Source organism: Balaenoptera borealis, assembly GCF_965194805.1.
Source record: "Balaenoptera borealis genome assembly, chromosome: 13".
Taxonomy (NCBI): domain Eukaryota; kingdom Metazoa; phylum Chordata; class Mammalia; order Artiodactyla; family Balaenopteridae; genus Balaenoptera; species Balaenoptera borealis.
Genome location: NC_138870.1, coordinates 11,187,563 through 11,215,219, shown reverse-complemented (window position 1 = coordinate 11,215,219; position 27,657 = coordinate 11,187,563). Strand labels below are relative to the sequence as shown.

The window sequence follows — 27,657 nt, the reverse complement described above, 5'->3', positions numbered from 1 at the left end:
CTCTGGATGGCCCAGCAAACATTCGTTTGACCAAACATTCGCTTTACTAACTCCATGTGAATTGCTTTCCTCCCCTTCCAAATCCCAAACCCCATCCCCAACATTTTCTTTCATCTTTAGCTGAAGGTAGTATTTAAGGGGAGGGCTTTGGCCAACATTGTGGTTGAGTTACCCCATTTTCCTGGGTCTCTCCCATGTATACTTGTTATTAAACTTTTGTTTGATTTTCTCCTGCTAATCTGTTCTGTGTCAATTTCATTCTTAGACCAGCCAGAAGAACCTAGAAGGGTGGAGGAAAACTTCCTCCCCAACAATGCAGTCATGCCCATGCAGGTGGCCAGGCCAACCATGCTGCCCAGAGCTGGGACCAGAACAGACCTCCAACACCTCCTTGATTAAGGAACTTTGCAGAGTTCATTAAAAATCAGAAACAATGGGACTGATCTCACAAACCAATATATCGTTGTTGTTTTTGCTTATGCCTAAGAGGTGAAATTCTAACCATGGGCAAGTCAAAACGCTCTCTACATAAATTAAGTACAATTATGTCTGACTGCAGATACAGAAATGTCAAGTATAAATAGCTATGAGATCTTAATATGAAAGGTCCAATTCTCTTTGCTGTTTGTGATGTGATTTTGCAGGAATCCCATGTTACTGCCTTTTTCCTCTTTTGGCCTACGCCTTCCTCTTCTCCCATCTGAGGAAATTGAGCTGGAAGGAGTGCTCAGAGCCTTTGTCTCTGGTTTGCCAGAAGGGAAGGAAAAAAAGAATGGAAAGGAGACTCTGGGTTGAGCTTTGAAATTTAAAGCTTACTTAGAATAAGCTCTTAAAGCCCAAACTTCAGATAATGAGCAATTACTACAGATAACGAGCTGTATCAGAATGACTTCTTGTACCTGCCATACAAATGTCCAGAGTTTTAATGATTGTTTTGGCTTCATTTATTCAAGGGCCTTGGAATTCTTTAGCATGAAAGGGATTAATGACAGGCTTTCCATGTTATTATCCTCCCACAGAGACACCTGCAATCTGGAAGGCAAACGTGAGTCTCCAGCCTGAAGCACTCAGGTGAGTTGTAGTTTTTGCTGCCTCAGAAAAGTTCTCCAGGAGTGACCAACAGCACCAAGAAAAAAGGACGGCAGAGAGAGTTACAACACTTATAACAATAATAGCATGGGTGAGACTTACTTGTCACCAGGGGCTGTCCTCAGCACCTTTAATTCCATCCTGACAACAGCAATATGATTTTACATTTTCCAGATGAGGAAACTGAGGCACAGAGATTAAGTAACTTGCTCGAGTTTAGACATCTTATAAGTGGTACAAGACAGGATTTGAATCTAAGTAGTCTGAGTCTGGAAACTAAGCCCTTGACAGAAAGTCAGCCAAAACTATTTAATCCTGTCCATTTTGTAAAAGGCTTGACCAGCTCAGGTGAACTTTGGCCCCTGTTCCTCCTTCTGCACCTGTGGTCTCATCACTGATGCCTGCCAATCCTTGCCCACCATGTCCGAGAAAGTGTGTGGAAAGAAGCTCAAGAAAATAAGAGGGTATCTGCTGAGCATCTGTTCCTCAGGTCTGTCTAAGAAGCTGCTGTGTCAGGCCAGGTTGAGAGATCTAATAGCTACAGGCAGAAGGAGGACTGCTTTTGGCTCTGGGCAGACACTTTCAAATACAGACAAAGTGGAGCTCTTTCAGAAGAGCAGCCCGGAGGACAAAAGACCAAGAGACTACACCAAATAAGGAATTGCTGAAGGAACTAGAGAGATTTAGTCTGAGGAAGAACAGACTCAGTAGACAGGAGAACTATCTTCAAACATCAATCTGTTATTGGGGGAAGAAGGATGAGGTCCTGCCTGATGGCTCAATGGAGAGAATCCACACAAAGGCAAAGAAGCTGATTTCAGCTAATGCTCAGAGCTGTCCAGAGACTAATGCACTGCTGAAACCGAGCAGGACCCTGTGGGGCCCTCCTGGGTACAAAAGACTTTCCATGTCTCAGTTTCTTATTTGTAGGGGAAAGGCTTCGGCCTCCTACCTTCTCTGAGTTCCAAAGTGCAAATTCAAGCAGTTACTAATTATGGAAGTAAGGGAGTATAGAAACAAAGGAGAAGCAGTCAAGAAACAATAGTGCAATGATGGGGCAGGATCCAGGCCCTCCTCAAGGGATATACATAACAATATCTTTGAGTCCTTCTGCAGGAACTAAGGTCCCCGCCCAGGTGGAGGATAGTAACTTCAGGCTGAGCACAAGTACAAGATTCCTAGAGTACCACCCTGTTACCTCACCACCAACCAATCAGAAGAAAGTCACACACCCTGCAGCCCTCACTCCAAATGTTGCCTGTAAAAACTCTTCTCCAAAAACCATTGCGGAGTTCAGGTTTTTTTGAGCACCAGCTGCCCATTCTCCTTGCTTGGCCCTGCAATAAAACTTTCTCTGCTCCAAACTCTGACATTTTGGTTTGCTTGGCCTCACCATGCGTCAAGCACACAAACGTGCATTCAACAACACTGCCTAGTCTTAGTAAAGGTATTTAAGTACAGACTAGAAGACCACTGGCATCCTCGTTAGTAGTGCATCCTTTCACTCTCAAATGAGTCCTGGTTTGGGTCTAATTGTTACCAGAAGGGGGACCCCTTCCAGGGCCCAAGAGTGGGGTCTTGTCTAACACTCAGAAATGAATTATCTGAGGAGACACATGTACTGACAAAGCAAAAGACTGTATTGGGAAGGGGTGCCCAGGCAGAGAGCAGTGGGGTAAGAGAACCCAGGAGAACTGCTCTGCCACGTGGCTCACAGTCTCAGGTTTTACGGTAATGCGGTTAGACAACCTGGTTAGACAACCAGGTTTTCCTGGTTGTCTCTGGCCAATCATCTTGCCCATGCCCATATTTGGCCCAATTCAAGGCCCTTCCTGGTGGTGCACACATCTCTCAGTCAAGATGGTTTCCAGCGCAAGGGTTTCTGGAAGGTTGGCAGGACATATTATGGGCTGGCGTCTCCTCCCTCCTTTTGGCCCCTCCCGAATTCTCCTGGTTAGTTTTCCAGCAGCAGCATGTTCCTTATCAGGACCTCTTGTTGTGAGACAGCTCATGCAAGCAGTTATTATCGTGCCTGGCCAAGGCAGGCAGTTTCGGTCAATGGTTCCCTAACAAAATTACTGGTCACCAGAAGGAGGGAACACAGCCCTTTGGCTCCCAGATAACTTGAGCAGGTTCCAAAACATTTCCAAGCTGTAATTTTTATATTTGCATATACAAAATTTTTTGAGATAATAATCCTATGAATGATTTGTAACTACAAGGATTATACTTTGTATCTACTTTTCCATCGTTTCCATTGTGGTAATTGAGCCTATTCCTTCACAGGCTTGCTCCATTTTCCTCTTTTTGTGAGTCCTCTGCCAGCAGAGAAAACAGTCCTGTTGTGCTGAATGGAAAAGGCAGGAAAGCACTGTTTGACTTGGAATTCCATAACATGTGGCAGACAGGGTAGAAGACAGACTGGGCTCACTGAACAGGGTGTTCTTTGGGGTCTAGGGAACTTGGTGAAAGAATCTAAGTTCAAAACAAATGGGAGGGAAGAGCAGAAGGGATGAGCAGGGACCAGCCTGGTGTCCTGATGTGCCTGGCGGAAAACGTTTGGGATACAGTTGCCTTGCCACATGGCAGCACTGCTTTGTTTTGCTTTGTGTCTTTTTTTTTTTAAAGAAAATACATCACAAGCCTAGGGACTAAAATAGTAATATTTAATTATAGTGTATAGGGAGGGAGGAATTAAGAGAAAAAACAAGCAAAAAAGAGAGAGTGAAAGACAGACTTATATGAGACCTCAGTGAAAGAACATCATGTAGGAAGATGAAGTAAATAGATTTGCCTACAGTCTGGGTGCCAGGTCAATGCTGCCTCAATCAGGGGGCTAGAGCAGAAGCTCACTCAAGTTTCCTTCTAGTTTATGATACTCCGTTTATTGCAGAGAGGAATTTCAGCCCCATGCAGTGTGAGAGAGCAGGGCGTACGTAGCTGGAGCCACCTCGTCCCTTAAATCCCCTCATCTCTTTGAGCCCCCAGGTCCACGTGTGTCCACATGAAACTCTTAGGACAGCGGTTTCCAAGGCCTCTACTGACTCTGAAGTTCAGTGATTCTAAATTAAATTAAATTAAATCCTAAAGGAAGTTATAATTGCCCTGGAAATGTCTTTCTCCAGGTAAAGTGAGAAGTGGAGGGAGTAGCAGGAAGGGAATTTGTCCATGAGCGTCTTGGAGTATTTGTAAAAAGGAACAGAGCCGATGAGAAATGTAAGCAGGGAAGCCTCTAGACTTTTCCAGAGGATCAATTACCTCTGTCTACTCACGTCTGATGATTACCAATGCAAGGGGCAAAAGCAATCTCAGATATACCCCTCTCTTCCGGAAATTTCCTCAAAAAATGAGGTGATAGGTAGTAATGGTCACAGCTGATAATGTCCCTTCTCCTGAGGGACCTGGGGAGACATTATTGACCTATGACGCATCAGCCAACGATTTTGCCGTTGGCCAGGTCAGACGTCATACTCCAAGGACGAGGTGTACAAGTGGGTCACTCAACCCCAAGAGTTACAGCAAAGACTCTGGAAGGAGAAGTCTGGCAAAATGTGGAAATACTTATAGAAGACCCTGGAAGCACCAGGAAGCCGGAACAGTGGGGGAATGGTTACCCTCCCACAAAGAAATTCTGTTCTGGGGTCCTTGACTGCACACCAAATACAGCCAGTTGCTGCCTAAATGTCTGCTCGTGGCCGCAGGCAACTCTGGGCAGAACAGTGACTGGTGAGTGCTGGAGCCGGGGGAACAGATTCATGCATGCCTCCTGCTTCTGGAGAGCCAGGTTTGGGCCCTGGTTGCTTTGGAGAAATTGACAGCACAGTCTGTGAGCTGGAGGACGAGGGCCACTGAGGGGGCACAGCCCCTGAAGTGTTCTGGACAGCAACCTCTCCTGGAAGCCAGTGGAGTACTCAGTGCTTCAGATGTAGCTGACTGTCATCTCTGGGCAAGAAGCCACCAAAAAGACCCATGCCCGTAGTGGGGGTGACATCATAATAGTACCTGTGTGTACCCAATCCCTTGTAACAGTTTGCATAGCTTTTATGTATGCCTTCTCATCGGTGCTTAGGACAGCCCCGTGAAGCAAATAGAATGGATATTATCACCCCATTTTACCTTCTTTTAAATTTTTTAAAATTAATTTTTATTGGAGTATAGTGGCTTTACAATGTTGTATTAGTTTCTACTGTACAGCAAAGTGAATCAGCTATATGTATACATATATCCCCTCTTTTTTGGATTTCCTTCTCCTTTAGGTCACCACAGAGCACTGAGTAGAGTTCCCTGTGCTATACAGTAGGTTCTCAACCCCTGTTTTAAAAATAAGAAAATTGAGGCTCAAAGTGACCTAATGACACACTCCAGCTCCCACAGCTAGGAAGTATCAGAGCCTAGACTTTGGCGTCTAAATTAATGTAAGCCACTACTTCAAAAGAGAAAGAAAGGAGCCATAACCAGTCCTCTGGGCTTTGCTTCAGAATTTACTTTCTTTCATACCGCTGTGGATGTCAGCCCCAGGGAGAAAAGCATGTGCGCTCTCCCGAATAAGAGGCTCCCAATCCTAGCAAATCATTAGCATCTCCCCTGCTCCATGTCCCCTACGTGCAATTCCCCAGAATCACACTGGGCGGAAATGTGAACCATTCCTGCCATGCCCCAACACCGATTAGTACTTAATGTATTGAACACACATGCCATCCTCACCAAGGCGCACGCGGCTCAACAGCCACCGAGAAAATGCTGTCTTTATTCTCAAGGAATTTACAGTCTTAGGAAGTAGAAGATGCATATCAAGTTACACATGGAGCAAAAAGCTTCACAAAATGCCAGGATTAGTAGGAATACCTGAAATCGAAATAGAGGTGGATAATGTCTCAGCTGGGGAAAAATCATTAGGGCTTGGTCGTACTTCTGTGTCTAGAGCTAATTGCCCGAACAAGCGTATTTGCATTTTTCACAGGCATGCTTAGATTTTGCGAGCCTTGTACCAACTACTACTGCTACTATTCAGTAAGATGCTGCACAGTTCCTTTTAACCTTTTAAATTCCTTGTATGTCAATTATGACTCTTAAGAATCAGAGCTTCTGTGAATGAGATGTTTACTCTATGCCTGGCACTATTAAATGCGTTGTACTTGTTATCTCGTTTAATTTCCTCTAAGACCCTATGCAGTAGCTGCTACTATCTCCACAGTTCAGACATAGAAACTAGACTAGAGAGATTTTGAATAAACTAGTTCAAAGTTCTCTAAGTGGAAAAAGTAGATTAGAACCAAGATCTGTCTAAATCCAAAGCTCTTAAGAAGTTCACATTTCCTCATTTTAGCTTTACGACATCCTCATGAAGTAAGTAGGAAAGATTTTATTAACCCCATTTTAGATATGAGGAAACAGATTTCTTCAAAGTTTCAATGACTTAACCTAAGAGTTTTGGCACTAACCCTGCAATTCCATTCTACCTACCATCCATCCCGTCATCTTTATACAGTGCCAGCAACTACTTATATCAAGAGGGAAAGCCAGAATATTATAATTGGCTTAGAGACTGAAGTATCAGCTGCATTTTTTAACCATGCATTTTTTAAACTGTTCTTTGCCACATGGGTAATATCACCTCCAAATGTTCAAATTCTACCCGTTACCCAGTAGAGAATGCAGATGGTTTAGAATCTTCACAGCCAAGATAGAAATGACCTACATTCAAGAAAACTCCTGACCTGGACTCTCTCAAAGTCACATGATACCAGAGACAGTTGGAAACCTAAGCAGACTTAGTTATGTTGGAATCACTGATGACTCCACCAACTTCAAATTCCACCGGAATTCCTGTCTGCGGGCCCTGTCCATTCTGTTTGCCTCCGTGGAGATTCACCTTCTCTGAACTTCTGCCATATTTGCTAATCACCCCAGGAAGTTGGGCAAAATGTGTGTCCAGGCCATGCTTGCATAGAACTCCCCTTAGATCTGCCATCCTACCATAACTTATCAGAAAGTCATGAATCATCATCTGTAAAGTCACTTCCTCAAGGTCATCCTCATCAGGAAAATAATATTAATAAACCTACCTGGTTGCATTATGGGGATTAAATGAGACAATGCACCAAATTAATGATGAGTTTAAGTGCATTAAATTTTATTAAAGGGAGTATGACTAATAAGTACATGCAATTGGATTTCTTTTTAAATTCTGAATTAGATCCTTTCTCAGCCAAATAATGATTTAAGAAAGAAAAAGACAGGAGGTAGGATTATTCATATAGTCAATTTGGATCACCTTGTGCCTGTGATATCTGGATGGATCAGAGAGAGGTGGCAAGGTTGGGAAGCACCTACCTTTCCGTATTAGAGGGAGGAAAGGCTTGCATGATGAGGTTGTATTTTGCAGACCTTTGCTCCTTTACCCTCAGTATCCCTACATATTCTATTTTTCTATGTTATAAATTAAAAGCAGTAAGGCTCAGGGAGGACACACCTTCCTGAAAGAATATGTAATGGGCTGGAGGGTGAGGACAGAAGTTGAAGAAAGTTCTGTTTCTACCACTGTGTTAGTTTCCTAAGACTCCTCTAACAAATTAACACAAAACTTGAGAGCTTACAACAGCAGAAATTTACTTCGCCAGATTTCTGGAGGCCACAAGTCTGAAGGTTGTTTCACTAGGCCAAAATCAGGATGTCAGGGGCCCACGTTCCTTCTGGAGGCTCAGGGGAGAATTCTCCCCTGCCTCTTCCAACTCCTGGTGTGACTGCCAGCATTCCTTGGCTTGTGCGACATCACTCCAGTCTCTGCATCCATGGTCACATTTGTGACATTGACATTTTTTAGGAACACAGTCCAACTTTTTAAAATAGAATGTTATATATTTATTTGTTTATCTATCTGCCTACATATTTATTAGTAGGGACTTATTAATTCCTACTTTTTTCAATGGTTTATTATTCAATGCTATACTTAATTATTTTGGTGCTCAAACTGTACCAGATTTAACCAGTAGCAATCCCTTCAAGGTGGTTCCTGTGTCCTTGTGAATGCCTCTCATCATTTTTTTTTCATGCATTTCTTTACTTTCTGGCCAAATGTTCCAAGCTCATAATGTACCTACCTTGTCCCAGCTCTGGAACTGGCCATTTCTTTGAGGAGCTCTTGGAATTAGCAGCCAAGATTTGAGTTCTAGGTGCTCATTGCTACTGGGGTGTCTCTGCTTCTAGGCCCTTTCAGTAGACAAAGCTAGAAAAAATATACATGTATTTATATACATACATACAAACATAATACTATATACATATTATATATAATACACATGCACAATACATATACATGTATACATATTTATGTGCACATGTGTATGTATATATGTATACATACATATGCATGTGTGTGCATATATGTATACATACATATGCATATGTGTGTATGTATACATACATGAAATCATGAGTTCACATTGATGCCTCTAATTCCAATCCAGCCCCACAGGGTTCCTTCTTGCCTTCCCCATTCCACATTTTGATGTCCATTTCCCATACGGTACTTCTCACTGCCAATAGCATTAACACATTTCTTCACTTGCCCAATGCCACAGTACATCTAAAATAGTTTCCAAATTTCTTGACACATCTTACCATGAGATGAATAAGATTATATACTAAGAAGAGTTCGGGAGTTGATTACAATTCTCCTCCACTCAACCTCAGCCAAGACAGAAGATAAATAGTCAAACAACGTGTTCATGAGTTACTTAGATTTGTTCTTTCTTTTGCTTTTTCTCCTTCAGTGTGGTTGAAATACAATTGGATTCATTCATTTCAGTTTGTTTTGTTTTAGGCTTTTCTTTCCCTTCCCATCTTGTTTTAATTTTATTTTTGAATATGTGGAAGATTGACATGCTTCCAAAAGTCAAACTATACTAAAAGTATTATTCACATAGAAGTGTCACTCCCTCCTGAATCACTTCCATCCCCTCCCTCTGGTAAGTAATCAAGTTTATTGCTTTCTGATTTATCTTTCCTGTGTTTGTTTTGGTAACGATAAGATATATGTATGTTTCATTTCCGTTCCCTTTTTACACAAAAGATGGCATACTGTATATCCTCTTCTGTACTGTCCATTTTTTCAGTTAGTATTTCCTGGAAATCATTTGATACTAGTTCAGAGAAAACTCCCTTATTTTGTTTTTTGGGTTTTCTTCATACAGCTGCACAGTACTCCATTGCATGTATATACCATATTTTATTCAACCCATCTCCTATGCTTGGAGATATAGGTAGTTTCCAATATTTTACAATTACAAATAATGCTGCAGTGAATAACTTTGTGCATATATATTTTCATACTGTTGGAGGTGCACCTTCAGGGTAAATGCCTAGAAGTTGGATTTCTGTGGTCAAGGGATAAAGCACATGCAATTTTGTTAAATACTGCCAAATTCTCCTCCACAGGGGTGGTACCATTTTGGATTCCTGCCAGCCGTGAATGAAAGGACCTGTTTCCTCACAGCCTCATCAACAGAGTATATTGTCAAGGTTTATAGTTTTGCCAATCTGACAGATAAGAAATGATTTCTTTATAGTTTTAATTTGCATGACTCTTAAATGAAGTTGAACATCTTTTCATATATTTAGGGCCATTTATATTTCTCTTTTTGTGAACCACCTATTTCTGAATTTTGTACTTTTCTATAGGAAGTGTGGCCCTTTTCCCCCCTTAATTTTTAAAATTACTCTCTATATTAGGGATATTAGTCTTTTATCTGTCATACGTAGTACAAATATTTTCCTCCAGTTTGTTTCGTTTGTTTGGTTTTTTAGTGTAGTCAAACTTATCAATCTTTTTTTCTCTAGTATCTGGATTTTTAGATCATTAGGAAGCCTTTATTTACACCCAAGTTGTAGAGGAATTTACCCATGCTTTCTTCTGGTACTTGTATAATTTCATTTTTGCATTCAGGTCTCTAGTTCATTTAGAGTTTGTTCTTATATAGGGTATAAAAATGAATCCAATTTATATTTTTCTAAAGGGCCATCAGTTTGTGCCAACACCATTTGTTAAAAGATCATCTTTGCCCCAGTGATTATAGATATCACCCTTGTCAGATACTGGATGTCTACTTGTAGCTGTGTTTATTTTTGGACTTTCTCTTCTATTCCACTGGTCTGTTTGTCTAGCCATGCACCAGTAAATACCATATTGTTTTAGTTACAGAGGCTTAGCATGCTTTAATATGTTAGGGCTAATCCCCCCTCAGAGCTCCTTCTTTCCAGTGGTTTCCTAGCTAGTCTTGGGCATTTGTTTTTTCATAGGAACTTTAATATCAATCTGTCTCTTTTAAAATGCTCACTAGTATTTGTGTTAGGGTTCCATTACATTTATAAATTAACTTAGGGAGAACTGACATCTTGATCAAATTGAGACGTTCTGAGAACGAGGCATGTTATTCCTTTTGTTCAAGTTATTGGTACTTTGAGATTTGATGTTCTCTCTCGGACATTTACTTAGGTACCTTAGCTCATTAAATCAAATAATATCTATTGAGCAGCTATTACGCCCTTAACGCTATATTAAGCACAATCAAAGTAAAGAAGTAGGTCTGTCCTCCAGCAGCTTAGGATCTCATGAGAGAGACAGGCTAACACACCTGAAGCATAGCAAGCAGCACAAGAGCCCCCGGAAAGAAGCTCCCATAGTGCAGCTGGGCCATCCATGCTATGCAAGCTCAAAGGCAAGGGAGAGAAATGAGGGCTAGAATAACAAGGCAAGACTTTTGGCTGAATTGAGGTTGGAATTGTGTGCCCTGAAGGTCATGTAGGATTTACGTGGGGTGACAAGGAAGAAAAAGGAGTCCCAGTGAGGGGCCCCCAAGTAAAAGCCCAGAGGTGGACTGAGCATGACACTTCACAAGGCAGAAAGTCCCCAGCCAGACCCTTGGCTGGAAAACTCTCTTCAAGCCTCAGAGTTACGTCTCAGTGTTAACAGCCCCCAAATCCTCATTATGTACTTCTTTAAATAATATTAGTGAACACCTACTAGTTTCCAGATACTAGTCCTTTAGAGTGCTAATTTCTGTACATCACTGTCTTTTCTGGGAATGGTCTAGAGCTGAGATGTCCAGTAGCCCAGTTTAGCCACATGCAGCTACGCAGTCCTCAAAGCCCTCGGCGGAGTGCAACTGAGGCACTGGATTTCTAATTTTATTTCATTTTAATTGAAATTTCAAAAATGGAAGCAGGATTGCCCTGGCGGTCCAGTGGTTAAGGCTCCGAGCTTCCAGTGCAGGGGGGCATGGGTTCAATCCTTGGTCAGGGAACTAAATCTTGCACGCCGCAAGATGCGGCCAAAAATAGTAAATAAATAAATACATAAAAATGGAAACAGTGTAAATTATTTTTCCATTGAACCCAACTTTATCGTTTGGGGGAGGACTGCATTTGACTTTGACGACAGCACTGCATAAGATATCACTGTTGTATTTCAGGGTGTGTGTCCATTTTCCTTTTTTTAATGTGGCTACTAGAAAATTTTAAATTACGTCATATCTCATTTCTCTTTGTCAGCACTGGTCTAGGGTCTTACAACCCCATGTGGTCTGGTCACTTTCACGTGGGAGCCATCCCCAACCTTCAGAATCTGATCGTTTACTAAGATGCCCAGGTTATTCTTATGCATAGTAATCAAGGCACTGATCCAGATGACAGAGAAGACACCCAGGCCTCCGATAGGTACCCCCGGAGTGGCCCCAGTCCTTCTGAGAGTGGGGGGATGAGGCAGAGGGCGCAGCAGGGAGACCCCTGCTGCCACTGTGATGTCACAGAGGCAGCCTCCTGTGTCAGCCAGCCCCACCTACATAGGTGTCCTGGCTGCAGGATATCCTCTTCATCATCTCCAGCCCACCTCACACCACCTGACCCCTCTGCTGGCAAGAGGGGCCTTGATTCATCTTCAACTCCATCCTCATCCCATGCAACCGATTAAGACAGAGCAGAAGAAACACTGAAACCCCTTGGCCTCAGAACTTCAAAAGTGAATGAGCAATTCCTCTCAGCTGACTCAAAATGTTTCTCTCACCCAGAAGGTAGGTACCTTGAATTCTGAAATCTCAGGACTATCTCATGTATAGTACGCTTAATGTTGGATTGGTAATAGGTGTTATACAAATTCATCAATTTATTTCACATGCTCAAGGTAAGGAGCTTGAGAACACATGGTAGGATGATCCGAAATGCAGTAAAAATTTGTTACTCAAGCCCAGTTTTTATGGATAAACCTGGTGATGTCCCTACCTTGGCCTCTTGTTTTTTCATCATCTTCCATTAAAACTTCCATTTCTTCCTCCTTTGACTCTTATCATACTTTTCCTCTCTGTTCCCAGGGCAGCTTAGCGTCTTCTAGCTCTTCTTTTTTCCTCTCCATCTGTATGATTCCTGTTACAAAATCTGGTCCCCGGTAGAAGGCCCAACGACCATGGCAGCGATAAAGATGTGTATCACTCTAGTGAACAGAAAGAGATGGTGAGGCAGCCCCATGGCCCCACTCAAAGCCAGCTCTGATGGGAAATCTGCTGGAACTAAGGAGGACAGCATGACCTTAGGTTCTTTCTGGTCTCAAAGAATCTGCAGAGATGCTTCCAGACCCAGAAAGACACTCACAGCCAGCAAAGATGTCTTGGCTTGTTTAGGGTAGAACCCACATCTGGAAGGGACTTGCCTCCCATTTTGAGAAAGTTGGGAACTACCAAACTGCAGCTCTCAGGGTTACTAACAAAGGCAATGTTCATTCTCCCATATCTTGCCTTTCTCAGGAAAGAAAAATGAAGCTTACAATTAGCCAGAGAAATAAAACACACAGAGCAATGTGGTGTGCTGTTCATGGGCTGGAATTTAGGGATCTCAGAAGAAAGGATAGGACGGGTTCTAGGAAAGAGACCCTTCTGGGGCCGCAGAGAAGAGCTCATGGTGGGCTCAGCCCGCTTGCCTGGTTCAGAAGCTACCTAAGTGAATAGATCACAAATAAGAGAACCCTCAGAAGTGGACAGGCATAGGACAGGAAAGCCAGCCACAGTGAAAAAACATTTTGTTGGTCTATGAGGAGAGATACAGAGGAAATATGGGAGAGTCTGTTTATCGGTATAAATCCGTGAAGTTTAAAGTACGCAGTCCATCGCCTCATTCTGTGTGCGTTCTCCTAACTGGGCCTCAATCTGGGCGATGGTTAAGGTGACTGGGCCTCCCCTTCGCTGCGGGGCGGACAAGCCATGAATCAGAACGTTTCCAATATTTACCAGCGCTGTGGCCTTGAGCGAGTCAGCCTCTGGGAATCGGACTCGCGTCTAGAACGGAGCGGCCGCCTCTCCTTCGGGCTGGTTGTGAGGATTAAATGTCTGTGGAGGGACTGGTAAGCCGTCCAGGACACGGAAGGGGTCCTTCCTCTTCCTTTCCACGTTCACTCCACCGCTTTTGATCTTCACAGCAGAACCGTGAAGGTCAAACTCTTTCTAATTCGCCTCTGAGAAAACAGTCGCTCGGGGAGATTAGGGAACTTGGCCAAAATCTTTAGTCCCGTCCTGGGGTCGTGGGTAGAGCAGTGACTAGAACTCAGATCTGCTGAGGGTTCGTGGCCCCGAAGTTTAGCCTCTTGGACCCACGAAATGAGGCAAAGGCACGGCCTTCCGGCAGAACTGGAGCCGGGAGAGTAAGTTCAGGGGAAGGGCAGGGGGCGGGGAAAGCCTTGACTGGATTCCACGGCACCCGGCTCCTCCCGACCCTCGGCCCACCAGCCTGTGCTCGGAATTCAGGGGATGGGCAGGGTCTCCGCACTCCCTCCGCCCGCCCCGCCTGGGAGGGGCCCCGGGCCGCCGCTCCGGTCCCCGCAGGAAGGTGGAGGGCCCGAAGGGCCCTGGCGGGGAGCCCCACCCGCTCGGGACCTTCTGGCGCTCGGCCGCTGGGCGGAGCCTAGCCAAACAATTCAAAGCACGCGCCCGCGCGTCGCCATGGCAACGCGCGCCCGCTGCTAGGCGACCGGGAGGCGTAGTAAACCTTGGGCTGGGGTGTTACTCCGGGAGGGAGGGGGCTGCGGGGTGGCGGTGGGCACTCGCCTATGCTCGGGCCTCGCGGCTGCCGGGGGCAGGAGGAGAGGACAGGAGAGGAAGGGACGAGGGGGACGCACGCGGGATGGAAACGGGGCAGCCCAGTGCTGCCCGCCCGGGGCCGCGCCCTAAGCACCCCTCGAGAGGCTTCTCGCGTTAGAACCCCGCCCCACCCATCGGTCCCCGAGACCCACCCCCACCACCACCACCCTCACCCCCTCCCCAAGCAGGCCACGAGGGCTCTGTCACCCCAGCGTGAGCGATTGCCCCACAGGATGTGCGGATGGGCTGCCCCTCTGATTCACTCCAGCTGCTTGCGGCATGGAAGAAAGGCGGCTTCCTCTCCTGGAAATGACTGCATTAGCAAAAGCCCTCAAACAATTCCATTAAAAAGCGGAAAGGGAAAAGGCACAGAGAGGAGAGGCCCCCAGATGCTTTTCTTTGGGCCTTCCCACTGCACATAAGTAGGTGTTCCCAAAACTCCGGGACCCATGTTAGGAAGACAGGAGTCGTTTTTTATTCTGTGAGCCCCTAGGGTCATGTGGACATAAAGCATGGTTACATGAGAATTAACCTGACGCTAGGAAATCCCAGAGCTCAGTGTCCTAGAGTGGTGTTAGTATTTTGGATACTCGGCATGGGCATTTTAGCGGCATTAGTCTTCCCTTTAGGGCTGGGAGGCAGATATCAAAAATGTCCTGTGTGAACCTTCTTTATCTTCGTTCATAAATGAGTCACATGTCAGGCATTGAAGTAAAAATTGTAATTTAGAGCTTCGAAAGCTCGAACGGTTCCAAGATATGTCAGCCGAAAGGGTTCCAGTCAGTGGGGAATCAACGAGCTTGGGAAAGGACATAACATTTCCAATCTGTCACTGGCTTGTGAGCAATCTGATTGTACCCTGGTGTCTGTGAACTGAAGATAATACTGGTTCATGAGATCATTGCTGTTTTCTGGGCTTGGCTGGTCAAACAGCAGGAATGTTTCCACAGGTGGGAGGAAATGTATTGGCAGAGGGTCTGTTTGATGAAACTCTGGGTGCATCTGTGTAGAAAGGCATAGGGTGTTTCTGTGGACCTGTGGACCCTCTTTTTAGCTTCTCACTGCTCTTCTGTATGTGAAGCAGGAGGATTTGTATTTCCTCTACAATAGAAGGCTGTTTGAACACCTTTCTTCATTATCTTATCTTCACCCATAGTCTTCCTAATTGTATTCTAATTGTATTCATGAGCCTGGTTTCCATTTCACACTTCATTCATTCATTCCATTCATTTGTGGCTGTTAGGGCTAGGCTCTGAGGATCAACAATGCATAAAGCATAGTTGCTACTGTATCTAGAAACTTAGTCAAGTGGGCAGAACAGCCAAGTAAACCACATGATGAGTTACATGAGAGAGGCACACAGTAGAACATGCTGGAACAGAGAACAGGGCAGTGTAGATCAGAGCCAGTGACAACCAAAACATTTACTCTTCATTCCAGCCTTTTGTCTACTGAGTAACAGAAAGGAGTTAGTTAACAGGGCCTGGGTCAGAAATCTGACTCCTGGGAGAAGGACAGAGATACTACTATCTGTCCCAAACAAACCTCTCTTGGGACAAAATGCCAGAATGGATATATGAAAAAAAAAAAAAAAAATGGGGATCCTGTAGCCCCAGGCTTGGACCTGAGGGAAGTGGTGTGCTATACAATCTTCCACTGCTCAACATCTCAGCATTCTTACCCATTGTTTTAATCACTTCTAACCTTCAGCGTAGTCACAAAGCAAATCGAATTCCTGTTTACAAAGTAAGTGTGGGTGTCCCAAGACCAGTTTCTCTTCATTCATACCTAGTAAATGTGGTTTTGCACAGTGCAGGGCATGGCGACCTAAGACCTTAGCAAGACTAGGTTAGTCCCAGCCCTTGGCTTTGTGATGTCATAAATGTTCAGTCGCACATACATCCCTGTGAGGTCAATCCTGAGATGGTAAAAGTCCAACACACAAAAGTTCAATATTGTTTTGAGATGTGGAATCTTCTCATCTGTCTTGAATCATGAGCTTCTGAGCCTAACCAAATTATATTTATGTGGCATTGACTAGTGATTACTTTTTCTGTCCTAAGAGAAGAAAAAAAAAAGATTAACATGCCCAAATTACAATGAAAGGAAGTGAGTGGGATGCTGGGCTCTGATTTTTGTGGCCAGGCAGAGAAACTCATGTTTTGTCAAAAAGAGGAAATTAGACATTGTGGCCCAGGGTCCTTGGGGAGGGAAGGGGAGTGGTCTCAACATTGGTCACAGCTAGGAGCCAGCCAGCCAGCCAAGCACACACACTAAATGCACAGCCTCCTAAGGGGTAGATTCAGGCTTTGGGAAGGGCTAAAATAATATAATTTGAGAGGCCCTCTTTAAGAAAAATAATACAAAATGACAAGTACAAATTAGGTAACAGCATCTTGGAAGGGGCCTGAGTAAGTGGGGGACCACAAAGCTGAGGTTTCATCAGCTACACTCTCGAAATCCACCTCTAGACCTCCTCATGTGACCCACCTGAGACTCTGCCACTCCCATCCCCTTTTCCCTGGAGAAGGCACACTTCGGGCTATTAAGACACAGGGGGCACGGTTTATGAGCAGAGGCAATAAAAACCCAAAGACAGAGTACTGTGCCAAACGGTGACTCAAGCGGGATATGAGAAGTGTCTCCAAGTATTTGAAGGGTGGAAGCAGAGAGAAAGGAAAAGAATTGCTCACTGTTCTGGGGTGGAAAGGGAATGAGGATACGATTAAGTAGGGAAAAATGTGCGCAAAACTCATCAGGAAACATTGGCTAACAGTATTTTCTGTTACTGCGGAGTTGTATTTCCCATGGGAAGTATATGAGGACCTATTGAGTTACTGAAAACTAAAACTGGCCACACAAAAAAATGTGCCACAGCAAACAGTCTTACAAGATGTCCTCAGGGGAGCAGCTGGATGGCCTCAGAGTTCTTTCTGAGCCCTGAATTCCAGAAGGCTGACGCACGGCTTCTATAGATTCGTGTGTGGGGAGGAGGCCAAGGGAAGAAGAAAAAGCAAGAGTGCCAGCCTGCCCAGCGGGCAGCCACCTCCACCCACCTTTGCCAACTGGTGGGGGAAGCTTGTGTCCGAAGAGGGAAAATATGGGGAGATAGTGCCCCCCAGCGTTGAGATGAAAACTGCAGCCTAGAGACCAACAGCCAATTCAGGGGTAAAAAGTGACCACAAGCATCCCTGCTCCCTCCTCCCAAAAGAGAGGGAGTTCTGTCACCGTGAAGAAAGGGCCATTTGGGTGATACAGACATCACGCCTGGACAGAAGGACATGTGTAAAACGTGCTGTTTAGAGTAGAGAACATATCCGGTGACAGACTCATTTGGCTGGAGTGTGGGCCAATTCAAATGCTCCGAGGGAAGCCTGCCTTTGATTCCCTAAACCAACTGCACAAACATAGGATGGGAAGACCATGACTTGGTTGGTGGCAAATCTGGACAAGGTGGCAGAAGGGCAGGGCAGGGTAGAGAGGCTTTCATTAAATGTCAGCCCAAAGTGAATCAAAGAGGTGTGATTTTATGGTACATTAATCCCCTGGCTATATAGTTTTCAGTCTGTTCAGGTTTTACTTGTTTTTTGGTCAGAGTGGCGACTCCCAAGGTCCTCACATGCAGAACCAGAAACCAGAATTCCATCCCTGGTTGGGTACCAAAATCTTTCTAAAATTACAGATTCCTGGGCCTCACCCCAGAACCACAATGGCAGCTCAGGATGGAGCCCAGGAATCTGCATATCTTCCAAAGTTGCAAAGATTGTTCTGATGCTCAGTCAGAATTGAGACCTACTGCTCTTGAACAAGCAGCAGCCTTTGAGGACTTTACAGTCAAGGCAAACAATTAGAGTGGAATATAGAAAGCGTCATGGGAGGGGTACAGTGTGACAAGGACAAAGCAAAGGGAACTGTTCTTAGGAAGCAACTTTTTTTTTTTTAAGTATTTATTTATTTATTTATGGCTGTGTTGGGTCTTCGCCCCTGTGCGAGGGCTTTCTCTAGTTGTGGCGAGCGGGGGCCACTCTTCATTGTGGTGCGCGGGCCTCTCACTATCGCGGCCTCTCTTGTTGAGGAGCACAGGCTCCAGATGCGCAGGCTCAGTAATCGTGGCTCACGGGCCCAGCTGCTCCGCGGCATGTGGGATCTTCCCAGACCAGGGCTCGAACCCGTGTCCCCTGCATTGGCAGGCAGATTCTCAACCACTGCGCCACCAGGGGAGCCCCAGGAAGCAACATTTTTAAAGAATGAGTGACTTTTATTAATCTTGATGAGAAGCAGATCACCAGGTAAAAGAGAAGACATTCCCGGAAGAAAGAGTATCTGTCAAGGGGAGGAGGATGAACTCACAGCAGTCTTCCCGCCTTCTCATCCCACTTGGTACAATTTTTGAGTACAGAAAGCACAATTTGTACTTCTAGGGGACTGACGGCAAGAAGAGATGCCATCAAACCCTTATTGATTTGCCAGATTCGTTTTTTTTGTTTGTTTTAGAAATGATTTTTTAAAAAATAAAAAATTTTATCCCTTTGCCCAAAGATTGGGAGAGAAATGGTAGATAGCTATAGCATTACTGACCCTGGGATTTATTTCTCTCCAACCCTCCTCCAACTGCATCCTCACCCCCAACCCTATCTAACACTCTGACGGTCTCAGGATGTTGTAATAATCCTTACTAATATCACTAACTGGACGGTGGAGACCACCCACGACACCAAGAAGCCTTTTCATACCCATGGCTCCATGAGGCCCTGACACTGCAGGCCACAGAGTTTATTAAAGGGATGGAAAACCCAACACAAGGGAATGTAGTATTTTGTAGTAATGGTGACTCTGGAATATTTTGTCTGCCATAAAATCAAGACCAGTCCATTCACACTAGTTACCTAGGGAATGGCAGTGAGATGGAAACTCAGTGATCATGTACTCTTTAAAGAAATTTCCCTCTGCACATGCAGAGGTCCAGGTTCTTGCTTCTTATGCTGAATCCCAGATCCCCACTGGCAAGCTCTCCTGTGTAATCTCCGAGAACAGCTGGGTCATGATTGCACTGTCAATTATTAAATGCCCAAGTTCCCTGCAAGGCAGCATTTAATCATGAGGTACTCCAAAAAAATATGAGATAGAGGGGAGGGGTGGGAAGGGGAGGGAGGAGGGTGGAAAGGGAGTTTTCCTTCTTTCAACACTAAACCAAAGGGATTTGGAGCACAGATGGCATCTGCAGTCCTTCTGGACAAGCCACAAGATGCTGACCTTGGCCAAGGTAACCAGCTTCCCTCTCTTATTACTCAGAACATAGATTCCATAGCTGTTTTGCACCTGATTTTTTTAAGAGATGTGCCAGTCTCATCAATTTGCTCTCCTTACTAGCCTATGTTAAATCTAAGGGTTTTCTGTTAACCTACGTCAATGGAAGAATTACTGACATTTTCACATCTATGTACTTCCTAGTGATCTGAGCAGGGAAGCCACACTCTGTCCCTTTTCTAGAGAGTAAATAGTCCCCTTGGCTTGGGGCTTATCAGTACACGCAAAGACAGAACTTGTCTTCTGGCTGCTACTTCTCCATGATCCCCTTAAGGAAACCGTTGCCAAATTAGATTGTTCTTCCAATTCAAAAAGTATCTGGATCCTAGTGAGAAAAGGCATATTTTGGAGGGAGGAATAAAATATGTGATGCAGGGCATGGCACTGCGGGTGTTGAAGATAATTCTTGAAAATACTGTTGAATGGATTCTCATTCGATGATAAAGATAATTCTTAAATGAGGCTCCTTGAGTCTGTCCTTGCTGGACACTCCTGGAAACAACCTCTCTGGGCTTCATTCTAAGCTCTTTTTCATTCTCTGTTTCTCAATTCCTTAATTTGGTTGTCACCTTAGTGCTGCTACAAAGTGGTTGCACTGTGGTTCATTATTCTTATTTTGGAATAGCCTGAAGAATAACTTACAAATATATATGATTTGAAATGGATTGAGGGTAGAATTAAAATCTGATGTGATGTGATTGAAAATAAAGTTGTCGAAAATGTAGAATTGCATAAATCCTTAGTTCTACTTTTATACAGGATGATTGATGAAGATGTTTTACCTTGAAGTCTATTTTCCTAGTCAAGCAGTGGATATAAAAGTAGAAAGGATAACTAACTCATAGTAACAGAACAATGACAAAAGCCAATAGGATTTTCATAACTAAAAACAAGAATAAAACATTCTTTTGCAGGAAGAAGGGGTCCTCATAATGACTCCCGTATCTGGCAATATAAGATCATCCCCCTTCCGGATGCCATGGCTTTTGAGTCCTCAGCAGGGTCATCCAGAAAATTCTTGGTGGAGTTAATTTGTTGAGTGCTTAAAAAAAATCATATTAGCAAATTGCTTTTCAGAAGCTGTTTCATCATACGTTTTGCTTACTGGCTTTTTATATACATGTGAATCTGATATATTTCTTATTGCCATAAAAAAAAAAAAAACCTGCACTTTGTCTGTGGTATGCACTGACATAACAGTTTGAAGAACAAACTGTTATGTTTCTAAGAGAAAGTTCCCTGTTTAATGTAGAAAATGTTAAGCTGGAGGTGATGAGAGGAGATGGGCCTGTCTCATTTAGCTATGGTTTTATTTACATCTCTTAAGCTAAGCAGATTTTGGTCTGATTAATTCTGATATGAGTGATTGCCTAGAAGGCTCAAGATGGTTTACTTTAAGAAGTGTCTGTCAGCAACTAAGTATGGGCTTCTTCTCCATTCGGTATGTATTAATATAACAGTACAAACTGCTTCGTAATGCAAAGGTCTCAAAATCTGAAACCTGTCAGATTTCTTTATTTTTCTAAATCAGCTTAAATCTGGCTCCAAGCCACCACTCCCCAACATTGAAATATCTAATAGTGGACTTTTTCAGCCCACCCTTCTCTTCTCTTAGGCTAAAAACGACGAGGTCAGGGGCTCCAGCCAGAGCTACCCGGGCCACATTCATTCTGCAGCCACACACTGGGTTACCCCCGGAAGTCAGGCACTGCGGCTGCATCAGGCTGTGGGCCCGGCCCTGCGCGTTCCTTGTCCACCCACCAAGGGCACCGTCCCGTGTCTCCAAGGTCACAGCACTCGGCGTCCAGCCTCCATGGGTACCATGCAGCCAGCTGGCGTTTGAGATTCTGTCATCTCAGGGGCAGTGGATGGAAGCTGGACCCATATCGCCACCCCTCTGAGAACCCACAGCTTCCTCTCCTCTCCAAAGTTCGCAGCATCCCCCCATCCCAGTTGGCCCACTGCCCTCTTATCTTCAAGGGCCCAGTGCCTCTATCTGCTCCCCCAGGGATGATCCACTTTAACATTCGTTGATAGGATATATGCCCCTTTACTCCTCTCAGAGGAATCTAACGCAGGGAGGAAGACATCCAAAACTTACGTTGTCACAATAACAAATACCTCCACAAGTCAGTGCTGCTACCTTTCAATGAAGACAAAGGCAAAAATTACCAGCAGGAGCATTTGGAGAGCTCCCAATTCTTTTTCTCAACCAGATAGATACTAGCTCAGTGGCTTAATCTCATTATTATCTGATGCTTATTCAGATTATCCCCAATAAGCATTTTAATATAATAAGGTCCGGCTTAAATGAACATCATCACTACGGTGCCTACTCTGGGCCACTCCTAGAGCCCGAGCTGCCTCACGGCTACTTGGAGAAAACTCCCTGTGGCTCGTTGTGCCCATCTTGTTGGAGGAAAGTGGCTCGAGCTTAGGGAGCCGCAGGGGAGGGCACTGATCTCCGAGGAGGCTCTGAAATCGGGCTCCGCTCTTGTGTTTGTCTGTTACAGATGGAGCTCCCGAAGGCCGTTTCTGACCAATGGACATGCCTATCTGCCTTCCTCAACATGCTGTCACTCAGCCTCTCCACAGCACCCCTGCTCAGCAGCTACTGGTCTGTGGGCATACAGAAGGTGCCCCAGCCCCTGTGCGGGAAAGGTCTGCCAGCCAAGCGCGTTGATGTGCCGGTGCCCTTGCATGGGAGCAGCGCCGACGCATCATCCCAGCAGGTGGCGCAATACAGCTGGGAGACTGGGGATGACCGCTTCACCTTCCGTGCCTTCCGGAGTGGCGTGTGGCTCTCCTGTGAGGAAATCGTGGGAGACCCAGGTGGCCCCTCACCCCACCCACCTGATAGCTTTTCCCCACCAGGGATCTCATGCAGGCAAAGAATCAGTGGGATTCTTTGTACGGCCCTCACTCGCCCCCGCCGGGCCTCACCTCCGCCTCGGGGTCTCCCCACTCTGCACTGTGTCCCTTCCCCATCAGACTTCCCCAAAGTCCATCCATCTGGCGTTTCACCTCCAGTCTCGCTGGTTTCAAATAGCATTACCCTTAAAGGGTTTCATGCAGACTTTTTTTTTTTTTTAATTGGGGTAGAGCTGTTTTTACAATGCTGTGTTAGTTTCTACCGTACAGCAAAGTGAAGTAGAGTTCCCTGTGCTCATGCAGACCTTTAACATTATGAGAATTTCCATCCCAGCGAGCTAGAGTTGCCTGGACCAAACGAGGAGACTATCATAGAAAAAGCCCGGGCTGTGACCTTATAGGGAGAACTTCATTCCTACAGGCCTTGATTTTCTCATTTGTGAGATGCAGGGATCAGAGTAGATCGCCTTTAAATAAGACCCCAAAAGGGTGTTCTCATTCTAAGTGTTACTGTTACAATTGAAAAGGTAGGGGAACTGAAGCCCAGAGGGGATAACTAGACTGTGGAAGGTGGACCCAGACGGACCCTCCCAGGTCTCACGCCGCTGGGTCTCACACTCGCAAAGCAGGCACTGTGCCAGCCCGTTAGGTAAGGGTCGTCCTCGGGTGGGGAGCAGTGGGGTTGAGGACACCCCCAACGTCAAATGTGTACAATTTGCAATCTGCTGCTTCCCCCGATTTAGGCTAAGGGGAAAAGGAGATGGGACAGGATTATAATTCGTGTGTATTTACATTTACACTTGAGTTATTATTCTGCCACTTAGCACTGCTCCAACTCCAGTCCCGGAAACAATTTAGAGCCCTGCAGGCCAGTGGTACAGCAGGAGAAAAAGGTGCTGGTGAACCAATGCTGGGAACATTCCCCAGGGTGACTCAGGGAAGTGTACTCTTCATTATCAGGACTTGAGAGAGAAATTCATCTTGGATGACTCTGGCCTATTTTGTTCATCCATCCATACATCCTTCCCTGCTTCCAAAGAGACATTCATTGCCTGCCTACCACCTGCTGGGCAGGCCTGTGTAGGACCAAATGGAGCAGTACCTGGGATGGGACTGGGGAAAAGTCTGCATCCCTCATCCAGGGCAGCACCTCATCGCCTTGTACCTTGTCTGTTTCAGGGGAGAGGTGCCGAAGTTTCCTTGAACTCACACCACCAACCGAGAGAGGTGAGAAAGGACTACTGGAATTTGCCACGTTGCAAGGCCCATGTCACCCCACTCTCCGATTTGGAGGGAAGCGGTTGATGGAGAAGGCTTTCGTCCCCCAGCTTCCCTTGGGGCTTGGGGCAAGTATGTGGCTTTGATAACAGATTTAGTTGCCATTGAGTTGGGCCTCTGAGTATCTAAACTGTACTGTGATCTCTTGCTTTTCTCTTCTTCTGAGCCCTATAGGGTGACACAAACTCCTGCTAGGCTGACTCTCATTCCTATGCAGGAATGCAAAATAGGAACAGCAGGGACAAATAAAGTCCACAAATAGAAATCTGCCAACAGCTCTAACCTACTCCAGTTGCCAAGTAACCACGTAGAAAGCTTGGGTTTTTCCTTTTTCTTTTTTTTCCCCGATAATTTTATTGTAACATAGAAAGAAGGGAGTCAAAGAGGGCAAGGCGGGGGTGGGGGTGGGGGGGAGGAAGAAGAGAAACAAAATGGATTGGTCCAAAATTAAACTTTAAAACAAAGGAGAAACAAAAATGATAACTAGCAAAGTCATATCCCTGCAAGATTTGGTGAAACTTGGATGATTTCTTCTCAAACCTCCCTCAGAGTATTTACAGTCAATCAAGCGTACTTGGTTATGTATTGGGTACTGAGCAGAGTGAGAACACAGAGCCCCAGGTTAAGGGCTGTCCCAGCTGCTTTCAGCTCTGTCTCCTCCTCTGGTGCTACGAGGCTCTCCACTTCTCATGGGCAGCATTTGTTTACCGCCGGCTCAGTTAGTTAACTGTCAGGGTGAGGGTTCTTCTTCCTCTGGTTTCTGACAGAGATCCTGTGCTTATCACTGGGAGTCCAATTCGTCTACCTCGGACTTGAACTCATCAGCTTCCTCCTGCTACTGATGGACTTGCTATTCACGGGGAACCCCGGCTGTGGCCTCAAGCTCAGCACCTTCACCGCTATCTTCTCCGTCTTGTCAGGTGAGCATCTCCAGAGCTGGAGAGGAGGGTGGGTGTCCTCTGCTGCCTTTGAAGCACTAGCCGGAAGGCTGGAGTCTCTGTCCCAAGGGAAGAAGGAGCCCCAAGGCAGTCTCAAGAATGGAGCCAGGAGATAACAGCACAGGCGTCTTTAATTTTAAATTGAAATAACATGTGAAATGTTGTATTAGATCATCATGTCCTTTGCTAAATGATTTCTCTCTAGGTTCTTTTTATTTTTCATTTTCATTTAAGTTTTCTCATTATGTACAATACAGTCTGGTTTACTTTTGAGTCATGACATACACACAGCTTTTCCACGCTCTGTTGGATCAAGTGAGAGATGCGTGTAGACGAAGGACAGGGATACAGGTGGGAAAGAAGTAAAGAGAGCAGCAGCCTGTGTGCAGCATTGACTCAGAAATGTTCCCACAGCTTGAAACTAAACACCTGGGGAAGCGACTGCAAATATGCCTTCAAGGAGAAGCCCCCATTGCAGAGTAGTCTCCCTGGAATGTGGTAGCATCGGGGTAATGGAACGCCTCGACACAGGTTGTACCTGCTGCCAGATGAGGACGTTGCTCCCGAATCGTGTTCCCTGTACACGGCAATGCCAGCCTGCCTCTAAGGGAGCTGCCTTCCTGCTTCCTCTGTAGGGCTTCTGGGGATGGCGGGCCGTGTGATGTATTCACAAGTCTTCCAAGCAACGGCCAACTTGGGTCCAGTAGACTGGAGGCCCCATGCTTGGAATCATGGCTGGGCCTTTTAGTAGGTGCTCCTCCACCTTTCTTCTCTTCCCTGGTCCACCTCAACTAGAGGCTTGCTCTATGTCCTCCTGCCTTCTCTTCCTCCCTCATCCCAGATGTGCATGAGTCACCCAGAGGGCTGGACCAGCATCCCACACCCATTCCCTCCCCACCTTCTGAGGAGGTACAGAGTGGATTCCTCGGGCTTATTTTTTCTGCTGATAAAGCTGTAACAGGTGCTTCTTCACCTGATACGTATGACGCCCTTGGGAAGTGAGACTAATTTTGCATGGCTTACAGAAATGATGCTCTCTGTTTTATATACTTTATGATTCAAGGTATCGGGAGACACAGAAATGAAGAATCAGCCTTGCAATCTGGATTGGAGTCCATTCCTGTGAATGGCTCACTCTTCTCCTGTGACGAAGAGTGACTTCATCCTGTTTCCATTCTTATTCCATCAAACTGTGATAGAAATGAAACTTCCCCTACCGGTCTCTCTCTAACCCTTAAAGAACTGAGGGCTCAGTTAGTTTAGATTTCTCTTAAGAGGGAAGCACCAACCATGATGAAACACACACATTCAAGGGAAACACCCCCGTTTGTTTGGGTTCCTCACCTTCTCCCTTGAGGATCGCTCTCCATTCACTGCACAGGTGCTGACTTGGACCTACATGAACCACCTGGGCCGAGTGCTAAGCACTTAACAGCGCTGGAAAGACAGTCCGTGCCAAAGAGGCATATGGAAGCCTATATATGTCCGTCACAGGATCTCATCCCCTTTTCTCACGGTGTAATATGTGCTATTGGATTCAGGGGCCTTTGATCTCTCCATCAGCCACCCGATCAGTTTAGCTCATTTTCCAGACTCATCGTTTCTCACCTTTTATCCATTTTCAAGCCATTCTGGGCATTTCAACTGCAGAGCTCAGACTTCAAAACTCCCATCACTTGGCCTCGTGAAATACCACCCCCCCGACCTACACCACTCCTGGTGTCCTGGGCTTCCCATGATCATGGAAGACTTAGGGGTTTGACTTCCCCAGTTTTTAGGAATGTGTTTGATACAGTTCCCTGGTGTCTTTTCCTCTTTGTTGAATCCATCCAGCTTCTCTTCATCTCCAGCATCTCTTCCATCCTTTACAAACTCCCGTAAGCCAAGAACCACACTGTTTCCATAGTAGGCAAATTCCACTAGAGCAACCTATAATAATACCTCTAGACGTGTAGTCAGTGTTTCCTGAATGCCTCTCAGAGGCTCAACTTTGTGGACCCTAAGACAGCTAGGTGCAAAACCAAGGAAGATGGAAGAGGTATCTGGCAGGAAGTATGTGTGTCAGGGAAAGGAGGGATGTAGTGCCTCGGGCTGTGTCCACTGTGTCCAGCTGAGCTACAGGTCTATGGAATCTTGGAGATTATACAAGGGTAACTGTAGCTTGGGAAACAACCGTCCAAAAAATTGTGTGGCAGGGTGGGGGGTGAGTGTGTGTGTGTGTGTGTGTGTGTGTGTGTGTGTGTGTGTGTGTGTGTGTGTGTATACACACACACGTAAAATAAGCCACCAGGTATGAAAGAACACAGCACTTACGCTAATCAGTGCAGTGAAAATGAATCCGTTAAACTCCTAGCCTGACTTTAACACTATACGAGTCATTGTCTTTTACTAGGAAACATTCAGAACCTACCCTGAGACCAAATTCAGTCCTCTTGCCCACAGCTCTTTACCTGCAACATGGTGGAAGGCAACACCATGAGATCCTTAAATCCCTAAGGCGGCATCGGCCTAGCTGACTAGTAGGAAGGGATCCCGGTATTTTTCTTTCAAACCCGTAAGGAAGTCAGTCTTACATTCCAGTTTTTTCGTACATTTGTCCCTAGCACGGCCTGGGTTTCCTTTACCTGCTGCGTGGCATCAGCTGTCAACCACCTTCAACACATACAGCCGGCTGGCGCTGGAGTTCAAGTGCAAGCACAGTAAGAGCTTCAGAGGAGCCCCGCCGAGCTGCCTAGTGCATCACCACCTATGTTTCCTTCAGGAGCTGGCGTGCACAGCCCACCCGAGGGGCCTTTGACCAGCTACCCCCAGTACCACCATCAGCCCGTCCGCTCTGTCTCCGGAGGAGTGGACTTCTACTCAGAGCTACACACAAGGAATTTCAACACGGGACCAGCTGGGAGCCGCAGGAAGAGGCGGCCGGGTCATCTGCAGAGGAAGAACAGTGTTAGGGGTTAGTGGGTTTGGAGAGCAGGCTGAGCCCTAGATGTTGCTTTGTTATCAACACGTGCTTAAGCCTAAGTCTGTTTCTTGAGCATGATTTTCAGAGGTTAAGA

General features: G+C 45.5%; 1 protein-coding gene and 1 long non-coding RNA gene across 5 annotated transcripts in view; one reads left to right on the top strand and one right to left on the bottom strand.

The window, feature by feature from the left end:
- LOC309610151 overlaps positions 1–13,490 on the bottom strand; it is an 86,875-nt gene extending 73,385 nt beyond the window's left edge. For both annotated transcript variants that reach the window (XR_014233733.1, XR_014233734.1), the window contains exons 1-3: positions 13,362–13,490; positions 12,364–12,571; positions 8,190–8,314 (exon numbers count right to left, since the gene is read on the bottom strand). This is a non-coding gene — a long non-coding RNA (uncharacterized lncRNA). The remainder of the gene's footprint in view (positions 1–8,189; positions 8,315–12,363; positions 12,572–13,361) is intronic.
- Positions 976–27,555, top strand: GSG1 (germ cell associated 1). 3 transcript variants are annotated; one of them, XM_082352600.1, is made up of 6 exons: positions 13,715–13,771; positions 19,419–19,470; positions 22,028–22,346; positions 23,565–23,735; positions 24,431–24,583; positions 27,205–27,555. In XM_082352600.1, the coding sequence occupies exons 1-6, from the start codon at positions 13,728–13,730 to the stop codon at positions 27,396–27,398; spliced, it is 933 nt and encodes a 310-aa protein (XP_082208726.1). In that variant the 5' UTR covers positions 13,715–13,727; the 3' UTR covers positions 27,399–27,555. The 3 variants fall into 3 exon arrangements, with proteins under 3 accessions (XP_082208728.1, XP_082208727.1, XP_082208726.1); XM_082352602.1 differs by lacking the exons at positions 13,715–13,771; positions 19,419–19,470 and adding an exon at positions 976–1,071; XM_082352601.1 differs by lacking the exon at positions 19,419–19,470 and having other exon boundaries at positions 13,711–13,771.
- Positions 27,556–27,657: the final 102 nt, after the last annotated feature.

Bases quoted from the DNA above. Each gene is read 5' to 3' on its own strand.
- GSG1 (XM_082352600.1), top strand. From the start codon at position 13,728: ATGAGGCAAAGGCACGGCCTTCCGGCAGAACTGGAGCCGGGAGA. The intron at 19,471-22,027 runs GTAACCAGCTTC...TGTCTGTTACAG, and splicing joins AGATGCTGACCTTGGCCAAG to ATGGAGCTCCCGAAGGCCGT. The intron at 22,347-23,564 runs GTGGCCCCTCAC...TGTCTGTTTCAG, and splicing joins GGAAATCGTGGGAGACCCAG to GGGAGAGGTGCCGAAGTTTC.